Here is an 18,488-nt window from a genome sequence, read left to right on the forward strand (position 1 = left end):
GGAACTCCATCCAGCTGTCTGCCAGCACGCTCAAACAGCACGGGAGGAATGGTAACAACACCGACCTGTATCTCCTTTCATGGACAACCCTCTCTGTGGTTATGTCTCTCTCTCTCTGTCTCTCTCTGTGTTTATGTCTCTCTCTCTCTCTCTCTCTCTCTCTCTCTCTCTCTCTCTCTGTCTCTCTCTCTCTCTCTCTCTGTCTCTCTGTGTTTATGTCTCTCTCTCTCTCTATGTTTATGTCTCTCTCTATGTTTATCTCTCTCTCTCTCTCTCTGTCTCTCTCTGTCTCTCTCTGTCTCTCTCTCTCTCTCTCTCTGTCTCTCTCTGTCTCTCTCTCTCTGTGTTTATGTCTCTCTGTGTTTCTGTGTGTTTATGTCTCTGTCTCTGTGTCTCTGTGTGTTTATGTCTCTCTCTGTGTCTCTGTGTGTTTGTCTCTCTCTGTGTTCATGTCTCTCTGTGTCTCTCTCTATCTATGTGTTTTCTCTCTGTCTCTCTCTCTCTCTCTCTCTCTCTCTCTCTCTCTCTCTCTCTCTCTCTCTCTCTCTCTCTTCTTTCCTCTCTCCATTTCTGGACTTTCCCACTAAGATGTTCAGAGAAACATTTTAAAAAGTCTACTAGTGGTGTGTTTCTCTGATCCTGTCATCTCTCCATATTCCTCAGGTGAATACAGGATGATACAAATAGAATACACGACCGTTCAACAGTTTGGTGTTACTTAGCAATGTCCTTGTTTTGGAAAGAAAATCACTTTTTTTTTGTCCATTAAACATCAAATTGATCAGGAATACAGTGTAGACATTGTTAATGTTGTAAATGACTATTGTAGCTGGAAACGGCAGATTATTTAATGGGATATCTACATTATTTCATACTGTAGGCGTACAGAGGCCCATTATCAGCAACCATCACTCCTGTGTTCCAATGGCACGTTGTGTTAGCTAATCCACGTTTATCATTTTAAAAGGCTGATTGATCATTAGAAAAACCCTTTTGCAATTATGTTAGCACAGCTGAAAACTGTTGTTCTGATTAAAGAAGCAATAAAACTGTCCTTCTTTAGACTAGTTGAGTATCTGGAGCATCAGCATTTGTGGGTTCGATTACAGGCTCAAAATGGCCAGAAACAAATAACTTTCTTCTGAAACTCGTCAGTCTATTCTTGTTCTGAGTAATGAAGTGAAGAGGCGACTCAGGGATGCTGGCCTTCTAGACTGGCGTTTTGTTGGTACTATTTAATGAAGCTGCCAGTTGACAGGAGTGATGGTTGCTGATAATGGGCCTGACCTTCGCCTATGCCTCTGTACGCCTATATAGATATCCCATAAAAAAAATATACAATCTCCAGCTACAATAGTCATTTACAACATTATCAATGTCTGCACTGTATTTATGATCAATTTGATGTTATTTTAATGGACAACGACTTTTATTTTCTTTAAAAATCAAGGAAATGTCTAAGTGACACCAAACTGTTGACCAGTGTTTTATTGTCACATCAGTGAAGTGTGTTGTTTCCAGGATAATATAACAGTGTTTACAGTTGCTCTCAGAGGTTTAATGTGTGTTTATAAGTTATTATATTATTTTATCCTTTATTCTACTTTACTCTACTCTTCTTTACTCTATTCTACACTATTCTACACTATTCTACTGTACTTTACACTATTCTACTCTATTCTACTCTTCTTTACACTATTCTACACTATTCTACTGTAATTTACACTACTCTACTCTATTCTACTCTACTTAACACTATTATACACTATTCTACTGTACTTTACACTATTCTACTCTATTCTACTCTACTTTACACTATTCTACTCTTCTTTACACTATTCTACACTATTCTACTGTACTTTACACTATTCTACTCTATTCTACTCTTCTTTACACTATTCTACACTATTCTACTGTAATTTACACTATTCTACTCTATTCTACTCTACTTAACACTATTATACACTATTCTACTGTACTTTACACTATTCTACTCTATTCTACTCTACTTTACACTATTCTAATCTACTTTACACTATTCTACTCTATTCTAATCTACTTTACACTATTCTACACTATTCTACTCTACTTTACACTATTCTACTCTATTCTACTCTACTCTACACTATTCTACTCTACTCTACTCTATTCTACACTATTCTACTCTATTCTACTCTTCTTTACACTATTCTACACTATTCTACTGTACTTTACACTATTCTACTCTATTCTACTCTATTCTAATCTACTTTACTCTATTCTACTCTATTCTAATCTACTTTACACTATTCTACACTGTTCTACTCTACTTTACACTATTCTACTCTACTCTGCTCTATTCTACTCTATTCTACTCTTCTTTACACTATTCTACTCTATTCTAATCTGCTCTATTCTACTCTATTCTACTCTATTCCAATCTACTCTATTCTAGTCTATTATAATCTACTCTACTCTGTTCTACTCTACTATATTCTACTATATTATACTCTATTCTACTCTACACTACTATATTTTACTATATTCTTCTCTATGCTGCACTATTCTAATCTATTCTACTCTATTCTTCTCTACTCTATTCTACTCTACTATATTCTACTCTATTCTACTCTTCTCTACTCTATTCTGTTCTACTCTATTCTACTCTACTCTATTCTACTCTACTCTATTCTACTCTACTCTTTTCTACTCTATTCTACTCTATTGTACTCTATTCTACACAACTATATTCTACTGTACTATTTTATACTCTATTCTACTCTATTCTACTCTACTCTATTCTACTCTACCCGATTCTCCTCTACTCCACTCTTCTCTATTCTACACTATTCTACTATATTCTACTCTACTCTACTATATTCTACTCTAGTTTTTTCTATTCTATTCTACTCTAGTCTATTCTACTCTATTCTACTCTAGTCTATTCTAGTCTATTCTACTCTACTCTACACTATTCTTCTCAATTCTACTCTACTCTACTCTATTCAATTCTATTCTACTCTACTCTATTCTACTCTACACTACTCTAGTCTATTCTACTTTATTCTACTCTACTCTACACTATTCTTCTCTATTCTAGTCTACTCTATTCTAAACTATTCTACACTATTCTATTCTACTCTATTTCTACTCTATTCTACTCTACTCTATTATGCTCTATTCTAGTCTACTCTATTCTAAACTATTCTACTCTACTCTATTCTACTCTACACTACTCTATTCTACTCTAGTCTATTCTACTCTATTCTACTCTACACTATTCTTCTCTATTCTAGTCTACTCTAGTCTAAACTATTCTACACTATTCTACTATTTTCTACTCTACTGAGATACATATATTGACTCTGACAATTGAAACATTAAACTCATCCTCACATTTCTCCCTGTATATTCTGCTCGGGTGAATTTCATATCATGTAATACAATAGTTATTCGGTTAAAGACACTGATCACAGTCCTACTTCAGAGAGATTTTTGAATTCATTTCTGACATTATTGTCTGACATTAAAAACACATCATTTACACCCCACACGTAACCATTACCCATGGGTCTCAACAGTTTACTGTGTGTTTGCATTCAATTCAATTCAACTCTATTCCACCCTGTCCTATCCCACACCTCTCAGAGGACATGCAAATGACTGGCAATTGATATATCACAGTTTTCAAATCAACCACTTGCCTTGTTCCTATACCTCACTGTATTCACTGTTAAAATTCAACCCATAATATCTCCCTGAAAGTCTGGCTACTTGTCCTAATATCTCCCAGAATGTCTAATTACTTGTCCTAATATCTCCCAGAATGTCTAATTACTTGTCCTAATATCTCCCAGAATGTCTAATTACTTGTCCTAATATCTCCTAGAATGTCTAATTACTTGTCCTAATATCTCCCTGAAGACCTAACTATCTGTCCTAATATCTCCCAGAATGTCTAATTACTTGTCCTAATATCTCACAGAATGTCTAATTACTTGTCCTAATATCACCATGAAGATCTAATTACTTGTCCTAATAACTCCCTGAATGTCTGACCAGCCAGTGACATTGCAGTGTGTTGTCTCCCCCACCAGGTGAGATCCGCATGGTGTTCGTCCTCTACAGGAACCTGGGCTCCTACCTGTCTACAGATAATGCCAGTGTTGGTCTGGGCAACGAGGCTCTCTATCCTAACTACTCTGTCATAGTCAACTCTCCTGTTATTACTGCTTCTATCAACAAGGAGAGCAACAAGGTCTATCTGTCTGAACCGGTGGTCTTCACTGTCAAACACCTGCAGGTATATATACCGGAGAATACGCACGGATTACACACACACACACACACACACACACACACACACACACACACACACACACACACACACACACACACACACAGACAAACACACACACACACACACACACACACACACACACACACACACACACAGACAGACAGACAGACAGACAAACACACACACAAACACACACACAGACACACACACACACACACACACACACAGACAAACACACACAGACAAACACACAGACACACAGACAAGGTACACACACACACACACACACACACACACACACACACACACACACACACACACAGAGACAGACAGACACACACACACACACACACACACACACACATACACAGAGACAGACAGACAGACAGACAAACACACACACATACACAGAGACAGACAGACAGACAAACACACACACAGACACACAAACACACACACACACAGACACACACACAGACAAACACACACAGACAAACACACAGACACATACACACACAGACACACACACACAGACACACACACAGTCACAACCAGTTTCCCTGTCTGAACCAGTGAGCTTCACTGTGAGGTAGGGAGGTGATACTGTACACATAGATTAATGCTAACGGATACCATTCAATACCATTGTTTAGTCACTAGGATGAATAGTATGGATGCAGCATTTATGGATATACAACCACACACAACCACACCACACACACACCATACACACAACAACACCATAACACACAACCACACCAGACAGACAGACACCATAACACACAACCACACCATAACACACAACAACACCATAACACACAACCACACCATAACACACAACAACACCACAACACACAACCACACCATAACACACAACCACACAACACAACCACACCACACACATAACACACAACACACATAACACACAACAACCACACAACACACCATAACACACAACACACCATAACACACAACACACAACCACACCATAACACACAACCACACCATAACACACAACCACACCATAACACACACCACACCACACATTAACCACACCATAACACACAACACACCATAACACACAACCACACCATAACCACACAACCACACCATAACACACAACCACACCATAACACACAACCACACCACACAACCACACCATCATAACACACAACCACACAACCACACCATAACACACAATAACACACAACCACACCATACCATAACACACAACCACACATAACACACAACACACCATAACACACAACCACACAACCAGCACCATAACACACACACAACACACCATAACACACAACCACACCATAACACAACACACAACCACACCATAACACACAACCACACCATAACACACAACCACACCATAACACACAACCACACACCACACCATAACACACAACCACACCATAACACACAACCACACCATAATAACACACACCACACCATAACACAACCACATAACACACAACCACACCATACCATAACACACAACCACACCATAACACACAACCACACCATAACACACAACCACACCATAACACACAACCACACCATAACACACAACCACACCACACCATAACTCACAACCACACCATACACAACCACACATATCACACAACCACACCATAACACACAACCACACCATAACACACAACCACACCATATCACACAACCTCACAACCACACCATAACACACAACCACACCATATCACACAACCTCACAACCACACCATAACACACAACCACACCATAACACACAACCACACCATAACACACAACCACACAACCACACCATAACACACAACCACACCATAACACACAACCACACAACCACACCATAACACGCTCAGAAAAACTGATACAAATGTTCCACACCAACAGCTTGCTAGCACTTTACAGCAAAACAGTTGTTGTGGACAAGTCTGCTTAGCAACATCCAGGCCTTCAGCAGGACCACAAGACACACAGACACATATTGACTCATTCAGTGTCACGCATCCTTCTGTCTGTTTATCACTTGTCCTCTCACACATTATGTTCCCCTCCCTCCCTCCCCACTATCTCCCTCCCTCCCTCCCCACTATCTCCCTCCCTCCCTCGCTCCCCCACTATCTCTCTCTCGCTCTCTGTCTCTCCCCGTACCTCTCCTCTTTCTCTCTCTCTGTCTCTCTCTCTCTCTGTCTCTCCCCTACCTCTCTCTCTCTCTCTCTCTCTGTCTCTCCCCCTACCTCTCCTCTCTCTCTCTCTCTCTCTCTCTGTCTCTCCCCTACCTCTCCCCTACCTCTCTCTCTCTCTCTCTCTCTATCTCTCCCCTACCTCTCCTCTCCTCTCTCTCTCTCTCTCTCTCTCTCTCTCTCTCTCTCTCTCTCTCTCTCCCTCTCTCTCCCCTACCTCTCCTCTCTCTCTCTCTCTCTCTCTCTCTCTCCCCTACCTCTCCTCTCTCTCTCTCTCCCTCTCTCTCTCTCTCTGTCTCTCCCCTACCTCTCCTCTCTCTCTCTCTCTCTCTCTCTGTGTCTCCCCCTACCTCTCCTCTCTCTCTCTCTCTCTCTCTCTGTCTCCCTACTTCTCCTCTCTCTCTCTCCCTACTTCTCCTCTCTCTCTCTGTGTCTCTCCCCCTACCTCTCCTCTCTCCTCTCTCTCTCGTTCTGTCTCTCCCGCTACCTCTCCTCTCCTCTCTCTCTCCCAGCATTCAGAGGAGAACTTCAACCCCAACTGTTCTTTCTGGAGTTATTCCAAGCGGTCCATGATCGGGTTCTGGTCCAGTCAGGACTGTCGACTACTGGACACCAACAGAACACACACCACCTGCTCCTGTACTCATCTGACCAGCTTTGCTGTGCTGATGGCACACGTTGAAGTCAAGGTAGGTCAGAGATTGACTAGTCATGTCTGGGCCTGCTGTACTGATGGCACACATTGAAGTCAAGGTAGATCAGAGATTGACTAGTCATGTCTGGGCCTGATATACTGATGGCACATGTTGAAGGCATGGTAGATCAGAGATCGACTAGTCATGTCTGGGCCTGCTATACTGATGGCACATGTTGAAGTCAAGGTAGGTCAGAGATTGACTAGTCATGTCTGGACCTGCTGCACTGATGGCATATGTTGAAGTCATGGTAGATCAGAGATTGACTAGTCATGTCTGGGCTTGCTGTACTGATGGCACACGTTGAAGTCAAGGTAGGTCAGAGATTGACTAGTCATGTCTGGGCCTGCTATACTGATGGCACACGTTGAAGTCATGGTAGGTCAGAGATTGACTAGTCATGTCTGGGCCTGCTGTACTGATGGCACACGGTGAAGTCAAGGTAGGTCAGAGATTGACTAGTCATGTCTGGGCCTGCTGTACTGATGGCACACGTTGAAGTCAAGGTAGATCAGAGATTGACTAGTCATGTCTGAAGGCTTGTGATTGATGCATCAGGGCCCCATAGTAAAGGCTTGTGATTGATGCATCAGGGCCCCATAGTAAAGGCTTGTGATTGATGCATCAGGGCCCCATAGTAAAGGCTTGTGATTGATGCATCAGAGCCCCATAGTAAAGGCTTGTGATTGATGCATCAGGGCCCCATAGTAAAGGCTTGTGATTGATGCATCAGGGCCCCATAGTAAAGGCGTGTGATTGATGCATCAGGGCCCCATAATAAAGGCTTGTGATTGATGCATCAGGGCCCCATAGTAAAGGCTTGTGATTGATGCATCAGGGCCCCATAGTAAAGGCTTGTGATTGATGCATCAGGGCCTCGGTGATTCTCTCCTCTGTGATTCTCTCCTCGGTGATTCTCTCCTCGGTGATTCTCTCCTCAGTGATTCTCAGTGATTCTCTCCTCAGTGATTCTCAGTGATTCTCTCCTCAGTGATTCCTCCACAGTACAAAGAGACAGGGTGTCATTTATAACCCCCCAACGCTAGCCTATTATTTAAAAAATTATCTGGGTTTTTGGTTTTGATTCAATAATATTTTTACCATTAAATCTTATTTGATAGGATTTATTCTGTATCTTATCTGACTGAATTTTCTCTACTCTCCCCCTCCCTCTACTCTCTCTCTCTCTCCACCCCCCCTCTACTCTCTATTCCCTCCCTCCCTCCCTCCCTCTACTCTCTCTCCTCTCCCTCTCTCTCTCTCCACCCACCTCTCCCTTTCTCCCTATCTCCTCTCTCTCTCTCTCTCTCTCTCTCTCTCTCTCTCTCTCTCTCTCTCTCTCTCTCTCTCTCTCTCCCTCTCTCTCTCTCTCTCTCTCTCTCTCTCTCTCTCTCTCTCCTCTCCCTCTCTCTCTCTCTCTCTTCTCCCTCTCTCTTTCTCCACCCACCTCTCCCTTTCTCCCTATCTCTCTCTCTCTCTCTCTCTCTCTCTCTCTCTCTCTCTCTCTCTCTCTCTCTCTCTCTCCTCTCTCCTCTCCCCCTCTCTCTCCTCTCCAGAAAACAGACTCCATGCAGGACCTTCTGCTGGATGTGATAACATGGGTTGGTATCCTGCTGTCGCTGGTCTGTCTCCTCATCTGCATCTTTACATTCTGCTTCTTCAGAGGACTACAGTCAGACAGGAACACCATCCACAAGAACCTCTGTATCAGCCTGTTCATAGCAGAGTCACTGTTCTTAGTGGGCATCAACAGAGCTGACCAACCGGTGAGTGGAGGAGGGAGGGGGGACAAGGGGGGATGAAGCAGGCGGAGGAGGAGGAGGATGGAGGAGGAGGAGGATGTGGTGTGTATTGTGAAGACCAAGCGGTGCGTTTATCTGTCTTTTATTTCTCTCTCACTTTCTCTTGTTCCATTTTCTTCTCCTGTTTCTCTTCCTATTTCTCTCTCTCTCTTTCTGTCTCTCTTTCTGTCTCTCTTTCTTTGTCTCTCTCCCCTCTCTCTCTCTCTCCCCTCCCCCCCTCTCTCTCTCTCTCGCTCTCTCTCTCTCCTCTTACTCACCCCTCTCTCTCCCTCTCTTTCTGTCTCTCTTTCTTTGTCTCTCTCCCTTTCTCTCTCCCCTCTCTCTCTCCCCTCTCTTCTCCCCCTTTCTCCCCCCTCTCTCTCTCTCTCTCTCTCTCTCCCCTCTTACTCACCCCTCTCTCTCTCCCTCTCTCTTTCTGACGCTCTTTCTCTGTCTCTCTTTCTTTGTCTCTCTCCCCTCTCTCTCTCCCCCTCTCTCTCTCTCTCTCTCTCCCCTCTTACTCACCCCTCTCTCTCTCCCTCTCTCTTTCTGACGCTCTTTCTCTGTCTCTCTTTCTTTGTCTCTCTCCCCTCTCTCTCTCCCCCTCTCTCTCTCTCTCTCTCTCTCCTCCACTCATTCCTTATCACCTGTCCTAGTCGACTTCATCAGACTTCTACTAGACACCTCCTCTGTGATGGTACTTACCTCATTAAGGGAGTGTGTGTGTGTGTGTGTGTGTGTGTGTGTGTGTGTGTGTGTGTGTGTGTGTGTGTGTGTGTGTGTGTGTGTGTGTGTGTGTGTGTGTGTGTGTGTGTGTGTGTGTGTGTGTGTGTGTGTGTGTGTGTGTGTGTGTGTGTGTGTGTGTGTGTGTGTGTGTGTGTATGTGTGTGTGCGTGCGTGCTGTGTGTGTGTGTGTGTGTGACTCCAGTCCTGTGTTAGTTATGGGTGACTGTGTTGACTCTCCCATTAACAGCGTTGCTAGTGTCTCTCAGCTGGAGGCTGATGTCAGCTGTTAACACCAGAGGGAAATCACAACCCTGCTTACCAAATGACACCCCAATCCCTACATAGTGCACTACATTAGACCAGGTCCTATATTGTAGTAGTGCACTTTTTAGGGAATCGTGTGCCATTTGGGACTCATGCAACAGGCTCTGAATCCAACATGGTGACTTAGTTATTACCTGCCTGATGTGACATCGTCTCTCAACAGCAGAGACATGATGGAAGATTAAAGACACACTTCACTATCTCTCTTTCTGTCTGTCTGTCTCTCTTTCTGTCTGTCTGTCTGTCTTTCTGTCTGTCTGTCTCTTTCTCTCTCTCTGGTTTTAAACCTCTCCCTCTCTCTCTCTCTCTCTCTCTCTCTCTCTCTCTCCTGTGTTCTCTGGTAGTCTCCCATCTAACCCCTACATCTCTCCTCTCCTCCTGTGTTCTCTAGTAGTCTCCCATCTAACCCCTACATCTCTCCTCTCCTCCTGTGTTCTCTAGTAGTCTCCCGTCTAACCCTACATCTCTCCTCTCCTCCAGATTGCGTTCTTTAGTAGTCTCCCATCTAACCCCTACATCTCTCCTCATGTGTTCTCTAGTAGTCTACCGTCTAACCCCTACATCTCTCATCTCCTCCTGTGTTCTCTAGTAGTCTCCCGTCTAACCCCTACATCTCTCCTCCTGCGTTCTCTAGTAGTCTCCCGTCTAACCCCTACATCTCTCCTCCTGCGTTCTCTAGTAGTCTCCCGTCTAACCCCTACATCTCTCCTCTCCTCCTGTGTTCTCTAGTAGTCTCCCGTCTAACCCCTACATCTCTCCTCTCCTCCTGTGTTCTCTAGTAGTCTCCCGTCTAACCCCTACATCTCTCCTCTCCTCCTGTGTTCTCTAGTAGTCTCCCGTCTAACCCCTACATCTCTCCTCTCCTCCTGCGTTCTCTAGTAGTCTCCCGTCTAATCCCTACATCTCTCCTCCTGCGTTCTCTAGTAGTCTCCCGTCTAACCCCTACATCTCTCCTCTCCTCCTGTGTTCTCTAGTAGTCTCCCGTCTAACCCCTACATCTCTCCTCCTGCGTTCTCTAGTAGTCTCCCGTCTAACCCCTACATCTCTCCTCCTGCGTTCTCTAGTAGTCTCCCGTCTAACCCCTACATCTCTCCTCTCCTCCTGTGTTCTCTAGTAGTCTCCCATCTAACCCCTACATCTCTCCTCTCCTCCTGTGTTCTCTAGTAGTCTCCCGTCTAACCCCTACATCTCTCCTCCTGCGTTCTCTAGTAGTCTCCCGTCTAACCCCTACATCTCTCCTCTCCTCCTGTGTTTTCTAGTAGTCTCCCATCTAACCCCTACATCTCTCCTCTCCTCCTGTGTTCTCTAGTAGTCTCCTATCTAACCCCTACATCTCTCCTCTCCTCCTGTGTTCTCTAGTAGTCTCCCGTCTAACCCCTACATCTCTCCTCTCCTCCTGTGTTCTCTAGTAGTCTCCCGTCTAACCCCTACATCTCTCCTGTCCTCCTGTGTTCTCTAGTAGTCTCCCGTCTAACCCCTACATCTCTCCTCTCCTCCTGTGTTCTCTAGTAGTCTCCCGTCTAACCCCTACATCTCTCCTCCTGTGTTCTCTAGTAGTCTCCCGTCTAACCCCTACATCTCTCCTCTCCTCCTGTGTTCTTTAGTAGTCTCCCGTCTAACCCCTACATCTCTCCTCTCCTCCTGTGTTCTCTAGTAGTCTCCCGTCTAACCCCTACATCTCTCCTCTCCTCCTGTGTTCTTTAGTAGTCTCCCGTCTAACCCCTACATCTCTCCTCTCCTCCAGATTGCGTGTGCCGTCTTCGCGGCCCTGCTCCATTTCTTCTTCCTGTCAGCGTTTACCTGGATGTTCCTAGAGGGGGTTCAGCTGTACATCATGCTAGTGGAGGTGTTTGAATCAGAACACTCCAGAACCAAGTACTTCTACCTGGCTGGGTACGGGGTTCCTGCTGTTATAGTGGCCGTCTCCGCTGCCGTGGACTACAGGAGCTACGGCACAGACAGAGTGTGAGTAGGGAGGAGGGGAGGGAGGGAGGGGGGGGGGAGGGAGGGGGGATATGGTTAACCAGCTGTTATAGTGGACTACAGGAGCTACGGCACAGACAGAGTGTGAGTAGGGAGGGGGGGGGGTATGGTTAACCAGCTGTTATAGTGGACTACAGGAGACGGCACAGACAGAGTGTGAGGGAGGGAGGGAGGGAGGGGAGGGAGGGGGAGGGGGTATGGTTAACCAGCTGTTATAGTGGACTACAGGAGCTACGGCACAGACAGAGTGTGAGTAGGGGAGGGGGGTATGGTTAACCAGCTGTTATAGTGGACTACAGGAGCTACGGCACAGACAGAGTGTGAGTAGGGAGGGGGAGGGAGGGAGGGAGGGAGAGGGGGGGGGAGGTATGGTTAACCAGCTGTTATAGTGGACTACAGGAGCTACGGCACAGACAGAGTGTGAGTAGGGAGGAGTATAGGGGGAGGGGTATGGTTAACCAGCTGTTATAGTGGAGGAGCTACGGCACAGACAGAGTGTGAGTAGGGAGGGGAGGGGGAGGTAGGGAGGGAGGGAGGGGAGGGGAGGGAGGGAGGGAGGGAGGGAGGGGAGGGAGGGAGGGATATGGTATGGTATATAGTATAATATTGTAGAGTATTGTTTTGTATAGTATAGTATAGTGCTACATCACAGTAATATAGTGGGGTAGTATAGTATGGTATTATAGTACCACACTATACTGCTATTGTATAGTATAATATATATATTTATATAATACTAGTATAATATAGTATAGTAGTATAGTATAGTTCTATAGCAGTTTAGTAAAGTATAATATATATATTTATATAATACTAGTATAATATAGTATAGTAGTATAGTATAGTTCTATAGCAGTTTAGTAAAGTATAATATATATATTTATATAATACTAGTATAATATAGTATAGTAGTATAGTATAGTTCTATAGCAGTTTAGTATAGTATAATATATATATTTATATAATATATAGTATAATATAGTATAGTATAGTATAGTATAGTTCTATAGCAGTTTAGTAATAATAGTATAATATATAGTAATATAGTATAGTATAATATGTAATAATAGTATAGTTTAGTATAATATATAATAATAGTAGTATAATAGTATAATATATAATAATAGTATAGTATAATATAATAATAGTATAGTATAATATGTAATAATAGTATAGTATAATATGTAATAATAGTATAGTATAATATGTAATAATAGTATAGTATAGTATAGTATAATAGTATAGTATAATATAATAATAATAGTATAGTATAATATGTAATAATAGTATAGTATAATATAATAATAATAGTATAGTATAATAGTAATAATATATAGTATAATAGTAATATAGTATAGTATATATGTAATAATAGTATAGTATAATATGTAATAATAGTATAGTATAGTATAATATGTAATAATAGTATAGTATAATATGTAATAATAGTATAGTATAATAGTAATAATAGTATAGTAGTATAATATGTAATAATAGTATAGTATATAATATGTAATAATAGTATAGTATAGTATAATATGTAATAATAGTATAGTATAATATGTAATAATAGTATAGTATATATGTATATGTAATAATAGTATAGTATAATATGTAATAATAGTATAGTATAGTATAATAGTAATAGTATAGTATAATATGTAATAATAGTATAGTATAATATGTAATAATAGTATAGTATAGTATAATATGTAATAATAGTATATAGTATAATATGTAATAATAGTATAGTATAGTAATATGTAATAATAGTATAGTATATAGTAATAATATAGTATAGTATAATATGTAATAATATAGTTTAGTATAATATGTAATAATAGTATAGTATAATATGTAATAATAGTATAGTATAGTATAATATGTAATAATAGTATAGTATAATATGTAATAATAGTATAGTATAGTATAATATGTAATAATAGTATAGTATAGTATGTAATAATAGTATAGTATAGTATAATATGTAATAATAGTATAGTATAGTATAATATGTAATAATAGTATAGTATAATATGTAATAATAGTATAGTATAGTATAATATAATAATAGTATAGTATAGTATAATATGTAATAATAGTATAGTATAGTATAATATGTAATAATAGTATAGTATATAATATGTAATAATAGTATAGTATAGTATAATATGTAATAATAGTATAGTATAGTATAATATGTAATAATATAGTATAGTATAATATGTAATAATAGTATAGTATAATATGTAATAATAGTATAGTATAATATGTAATAATAGTATAGTATAATATATAATAATAGTATAGTATAGTATAATAATAATAGTATAGTATAATATGTAATAATAGTATAGTATAATATGTAATAATAGTATAGTATATAATATGTAATAATAGTATAGTATAGTATAATATGTAATAAATAGTATAGTATAATATGTAATAATAGTATAGTATAGTATAATATGTAATAGTATAGTATAGTATAATATGTAATAATAGTATAGTATAATATGTAATAATAGTATAGTATAATATGTAATAATAGTATAGTATAGTATAATATGTAATAATAGTATAGTATAATATGTAATAATAGTATAGTATAATATGTAATAATAGTATAGTATAGTATAATATAATATAGTATAGTATAATATAATAATAGTATAGTATAGTATAATATGTATAGTATAGTATAATATAATAATAGTATAGTATAGTATAATATGTAATAATAGTATAGTATAATAGTATATAGTATAATATGTAATAATAGTATAGTATAATATGTAATAATAGTATAGTATAGTATAATATGTAATAATAGTATAGTAGTATAATATGTAATAATAGTATAGTATAATATGTAATAATAGTATAGTATAATATGTAATAATAGTATAGTATAATATGTAATAATAGTATAGTATAGTATAATATGTAATAATAGTATAGTATAATATGTAATAATAGTATAGTATAATATGTAATAATAGTATAGTATAGTATAATATAATAATAATATATAGTATAATATGTAATAATAGTATAGTATAGTATAATATGTAATAATAGTATAGTATAATATGTAATAATATATAGTATAATAATATAGTATAGTATAATATGTAATAATAGTAGTATAATATGTAATAATAGTAATAATATGTAATAAGTATAGTATAATATGTAATAAATATAGTATAGTATAATATGTAATAATAGTATAGTATAATATGTAATAATAGTATAGTAATAATAGTATAGTATATAATATGTAATAATAGTATAGTATAATATGTAATAATAGTATAGTATAATATGTAATAATAGTATAGTATAATATGTAATAATGTAGTATAGTATAATATGTAATAATAGTATAGTATAATATATAATAATAGTATAGTATAATATGTAATAATAATAGTATAGTATAATATGTAATAATAGTATAGTATAGTATAATATGTAATAATAGTATAGTATAATATGTAATAATAGTATAGTATAATATGTAATAATAGTATAGTATATATAATATGTAATAATAGTATAGTATAATATGTAATAATAGTATAGTATATATGTATAATAGTATAGTATAGTATAATATGTAATAATAGTATAGTATAGTATAATATGTAATAATAGTATATAGTATAATATGTAATAATAGTATAGTATAGTATAATATGTAATAATAGTATAGTATAGTATAATATGTAATAATAGTATAGTATAGTATATGTAATAATAGTATAGTATAGTAATAATATATATATAGTATAATATGTAATAATAGTATAGTATAATATGTAATAATAGTATAGTATAATATGTAATAATAGTATAGTATAGTATAATATGTAATAATAGTATAGTATAATATGTAATAATAATAGTATAGTATAATATAGTATATATAATATGTAATAATAGTATAGTATAATATGTAATAATAGTATAGTATAGTATAGTATAATATGTAATAATAGTATAGTATATAATATGTAATAATAGTATAGTATAATATGTAATAATAGTATAGTATAGTATAATATGTAATAATAGTATAGTATAATATGTAATAATAGTATAGTATAGTATAATATGTAATAATAGTATAGTATAATATGTAATAATAGTATAGTATAATATGTAATAATAGTATAGTAATATGTATAATAGTATAGTATAGTATATAATAGTATAGTATAGTATAATATAATAATAGTATAGTATAATATGTAATAATAGTATAGTATAGTATAATATGTAATAATAGTATATAGTATAATATGTAATAATAGTATAGTATAGTATAATATGTAATAATAGTATAGTATAGTATAATATGTAATAATAGTATAGTATAGTATAATATGTAATAATAGTATATATGTAATAATATAGTATAGTATAATATGTAATAATAGTATAGTATAATATGTAATAATAGTATAGTATAATATGTAATAATATATAGTATAATATGTAATAATAGTATAGTATAATATGTAATAATAGTATAGTATAGTATAATATGTAATAATAGTATAGTAATAGTAATAATAGTGTAGTATAATAGTAATAATAGTATAGTATAATATGTAATAATAGTATAGTATAATATAATAATAGTAATATGTAATATAATAGTAATATAGTATAGTATAATATGTAATAATAGTATAGTATAGTATGTAATAATAGTATAGTATAATATGTAATAATAGTATAGTATAATATGTAATAATAGTATATAGTATAATATGTAATAATAGTATAGTATAATATGTAATAATAGTATAATATAATATGTAATAATAGTATAGTATAATATGTAATAGTATAGTATAGTATAATATGTAATAATAGTATAGTATAATATGTAATAATAGTATAGTATATATGTAATAATAGTATATAATATGTAATAATAGTATAGTATAATATGTAATAATAGTATAGTATAATATGTAATAATATATATAGTATAATATGTAATAATAGTATAGTATATATAATAATAATATAGTATAGTATAATATGTAATAATAGTATAGTATAATATGTAATAATAGTATAATATAATATGTAATAATAGTATAGTATATATGTAATAAATATAGTATAATATGTAATAATAGTATAGTATAATATGTAATAATAGTATAGTATATATGTAATAATAGTATAGTATATGTATAATAATAGTATAGTATAATATGTAATAATAGTATAGTATAATATGTAATAATAGTATAGTATAATATGTAATAATAGTATAGTATAATATGTAATAATAGTATAGTATAATATGTAATAATAGTATAGTATAATATGTAATAATAGTATAGTATAATATGTAATAATAGTATAGTATAATATGTAATAATAGTATAGTATAGTATAATATGTAATAATAGTATAGTATAATATGTAATAATAGTATAGTATAATATGTAATAATAGTATAGTATATAGTAATAATAGTATAGTATAATATGTAATATAGTATAGTATAATATGTAATAATAGTATAGTATAATATGTAATAATAGTATAGTATAATATGTATGTAATAATAGTATAGTATAATATGTAATAATAGTATAGTATAGTATAATATGTAATAATAGTATAGTATAGTATAATATGTATGTAGTATAATAGTATAGTATAGTATAATATGTAATAATAGTATAGTATAGTATAATATGTAATAATAGTATAGTATAATATATGTAATAATAGTAGTATAGTATAATATGTAATAATAGTATAGTATAGTATAATATGTAATAATAGTATAGTATAGTATAATATGTAATAATAGTATAGTATAGTATAATATGTAATAATAGTATAGTATATATGTATATAGTATGTAATAATAGTATAGTATAGTATAATATGTAATAATAGTATAGTATAATATGTAATAATAGTATAATAGTATAGTATAATATGTAATAATAGTATAGTATAATATGTAATAATAGTATAGTATAATATGTAATAATAGTATAGTATATATGTAATAATAGTATAGTATATAATATGTAATAATAGTATAGTATAATATGTAATAATAGTATAGTAATAGTATAATATGTATAATATAATAATAGTATAGTATAATATGTAATAATAGTATAGTATAGTATAATATGTAATAATAGTATATATAATATGTAATAATAGTATAGTATAATATGTAATAATAGTATAGTATAGTATAATATGTAATAATAGTATAGTATATATAATATGTAATAATAGTATAGTATATATGTAATAATAATATGTAATAATAGTAATAGTATAGTATAATATGTAATAATAGTATAGTATAGTATAATATGTATAATAATAGTATAGTATAATATGTAATAATAGTATAATATAGTATAATATGTAATAATAGTATAGTATAATATGTAATAATAATATAGTATAATATGTAATAATAATAGTATAGTATAATATGTAATAA

General features: G+C 35.0%; 1 protein-coding gene across 1 annotated transcript in view; it reads left to right on the top strand.

Annotated features, from left to right (window-relative positions):
* adgrl3.1 (adhesion G protein-coupled receptor L3.1) overlaps positions 1-18,488 on the top strand; it is a 373,511-nt gene that overhangs the window by 309,884 nt on the left and 45,139 nt on the right. Inside the window, 5 exon segments of the mRNA XM_065003524.1 lie at positions 1-51; positions 4,077-4,282; positions 6,984-7,160; positions 8,723-8,932; positions 11,742-11,962. The exon segment at positions 1-51 is cut by the window's left edge and continues 72 nt beyond it. Coding sequence (XP_064859596.1) covers positions 1-51; positions 4,077-4,282; positions 6,984-7,160; positions 8,723-8,932; positions 11,742-11,962 — 865 coding nt within the window.

Source organism: Oncorhynchus nerka, linkage group LG18 (assembly GCF_034236695.1).
Source record: "Oncorhynchus nerka isolate Pitt River linkage group LG18, Oner_Uvic_2.0, whole genome shotgun sequence".
Classification (NCBI taxonomy): Eukaryota; Metazoa; Chordata; class Actinopteri; order Salmoniformes; family Salmonidae; genus Oncorhynchus; species Oncorhynchus nerka.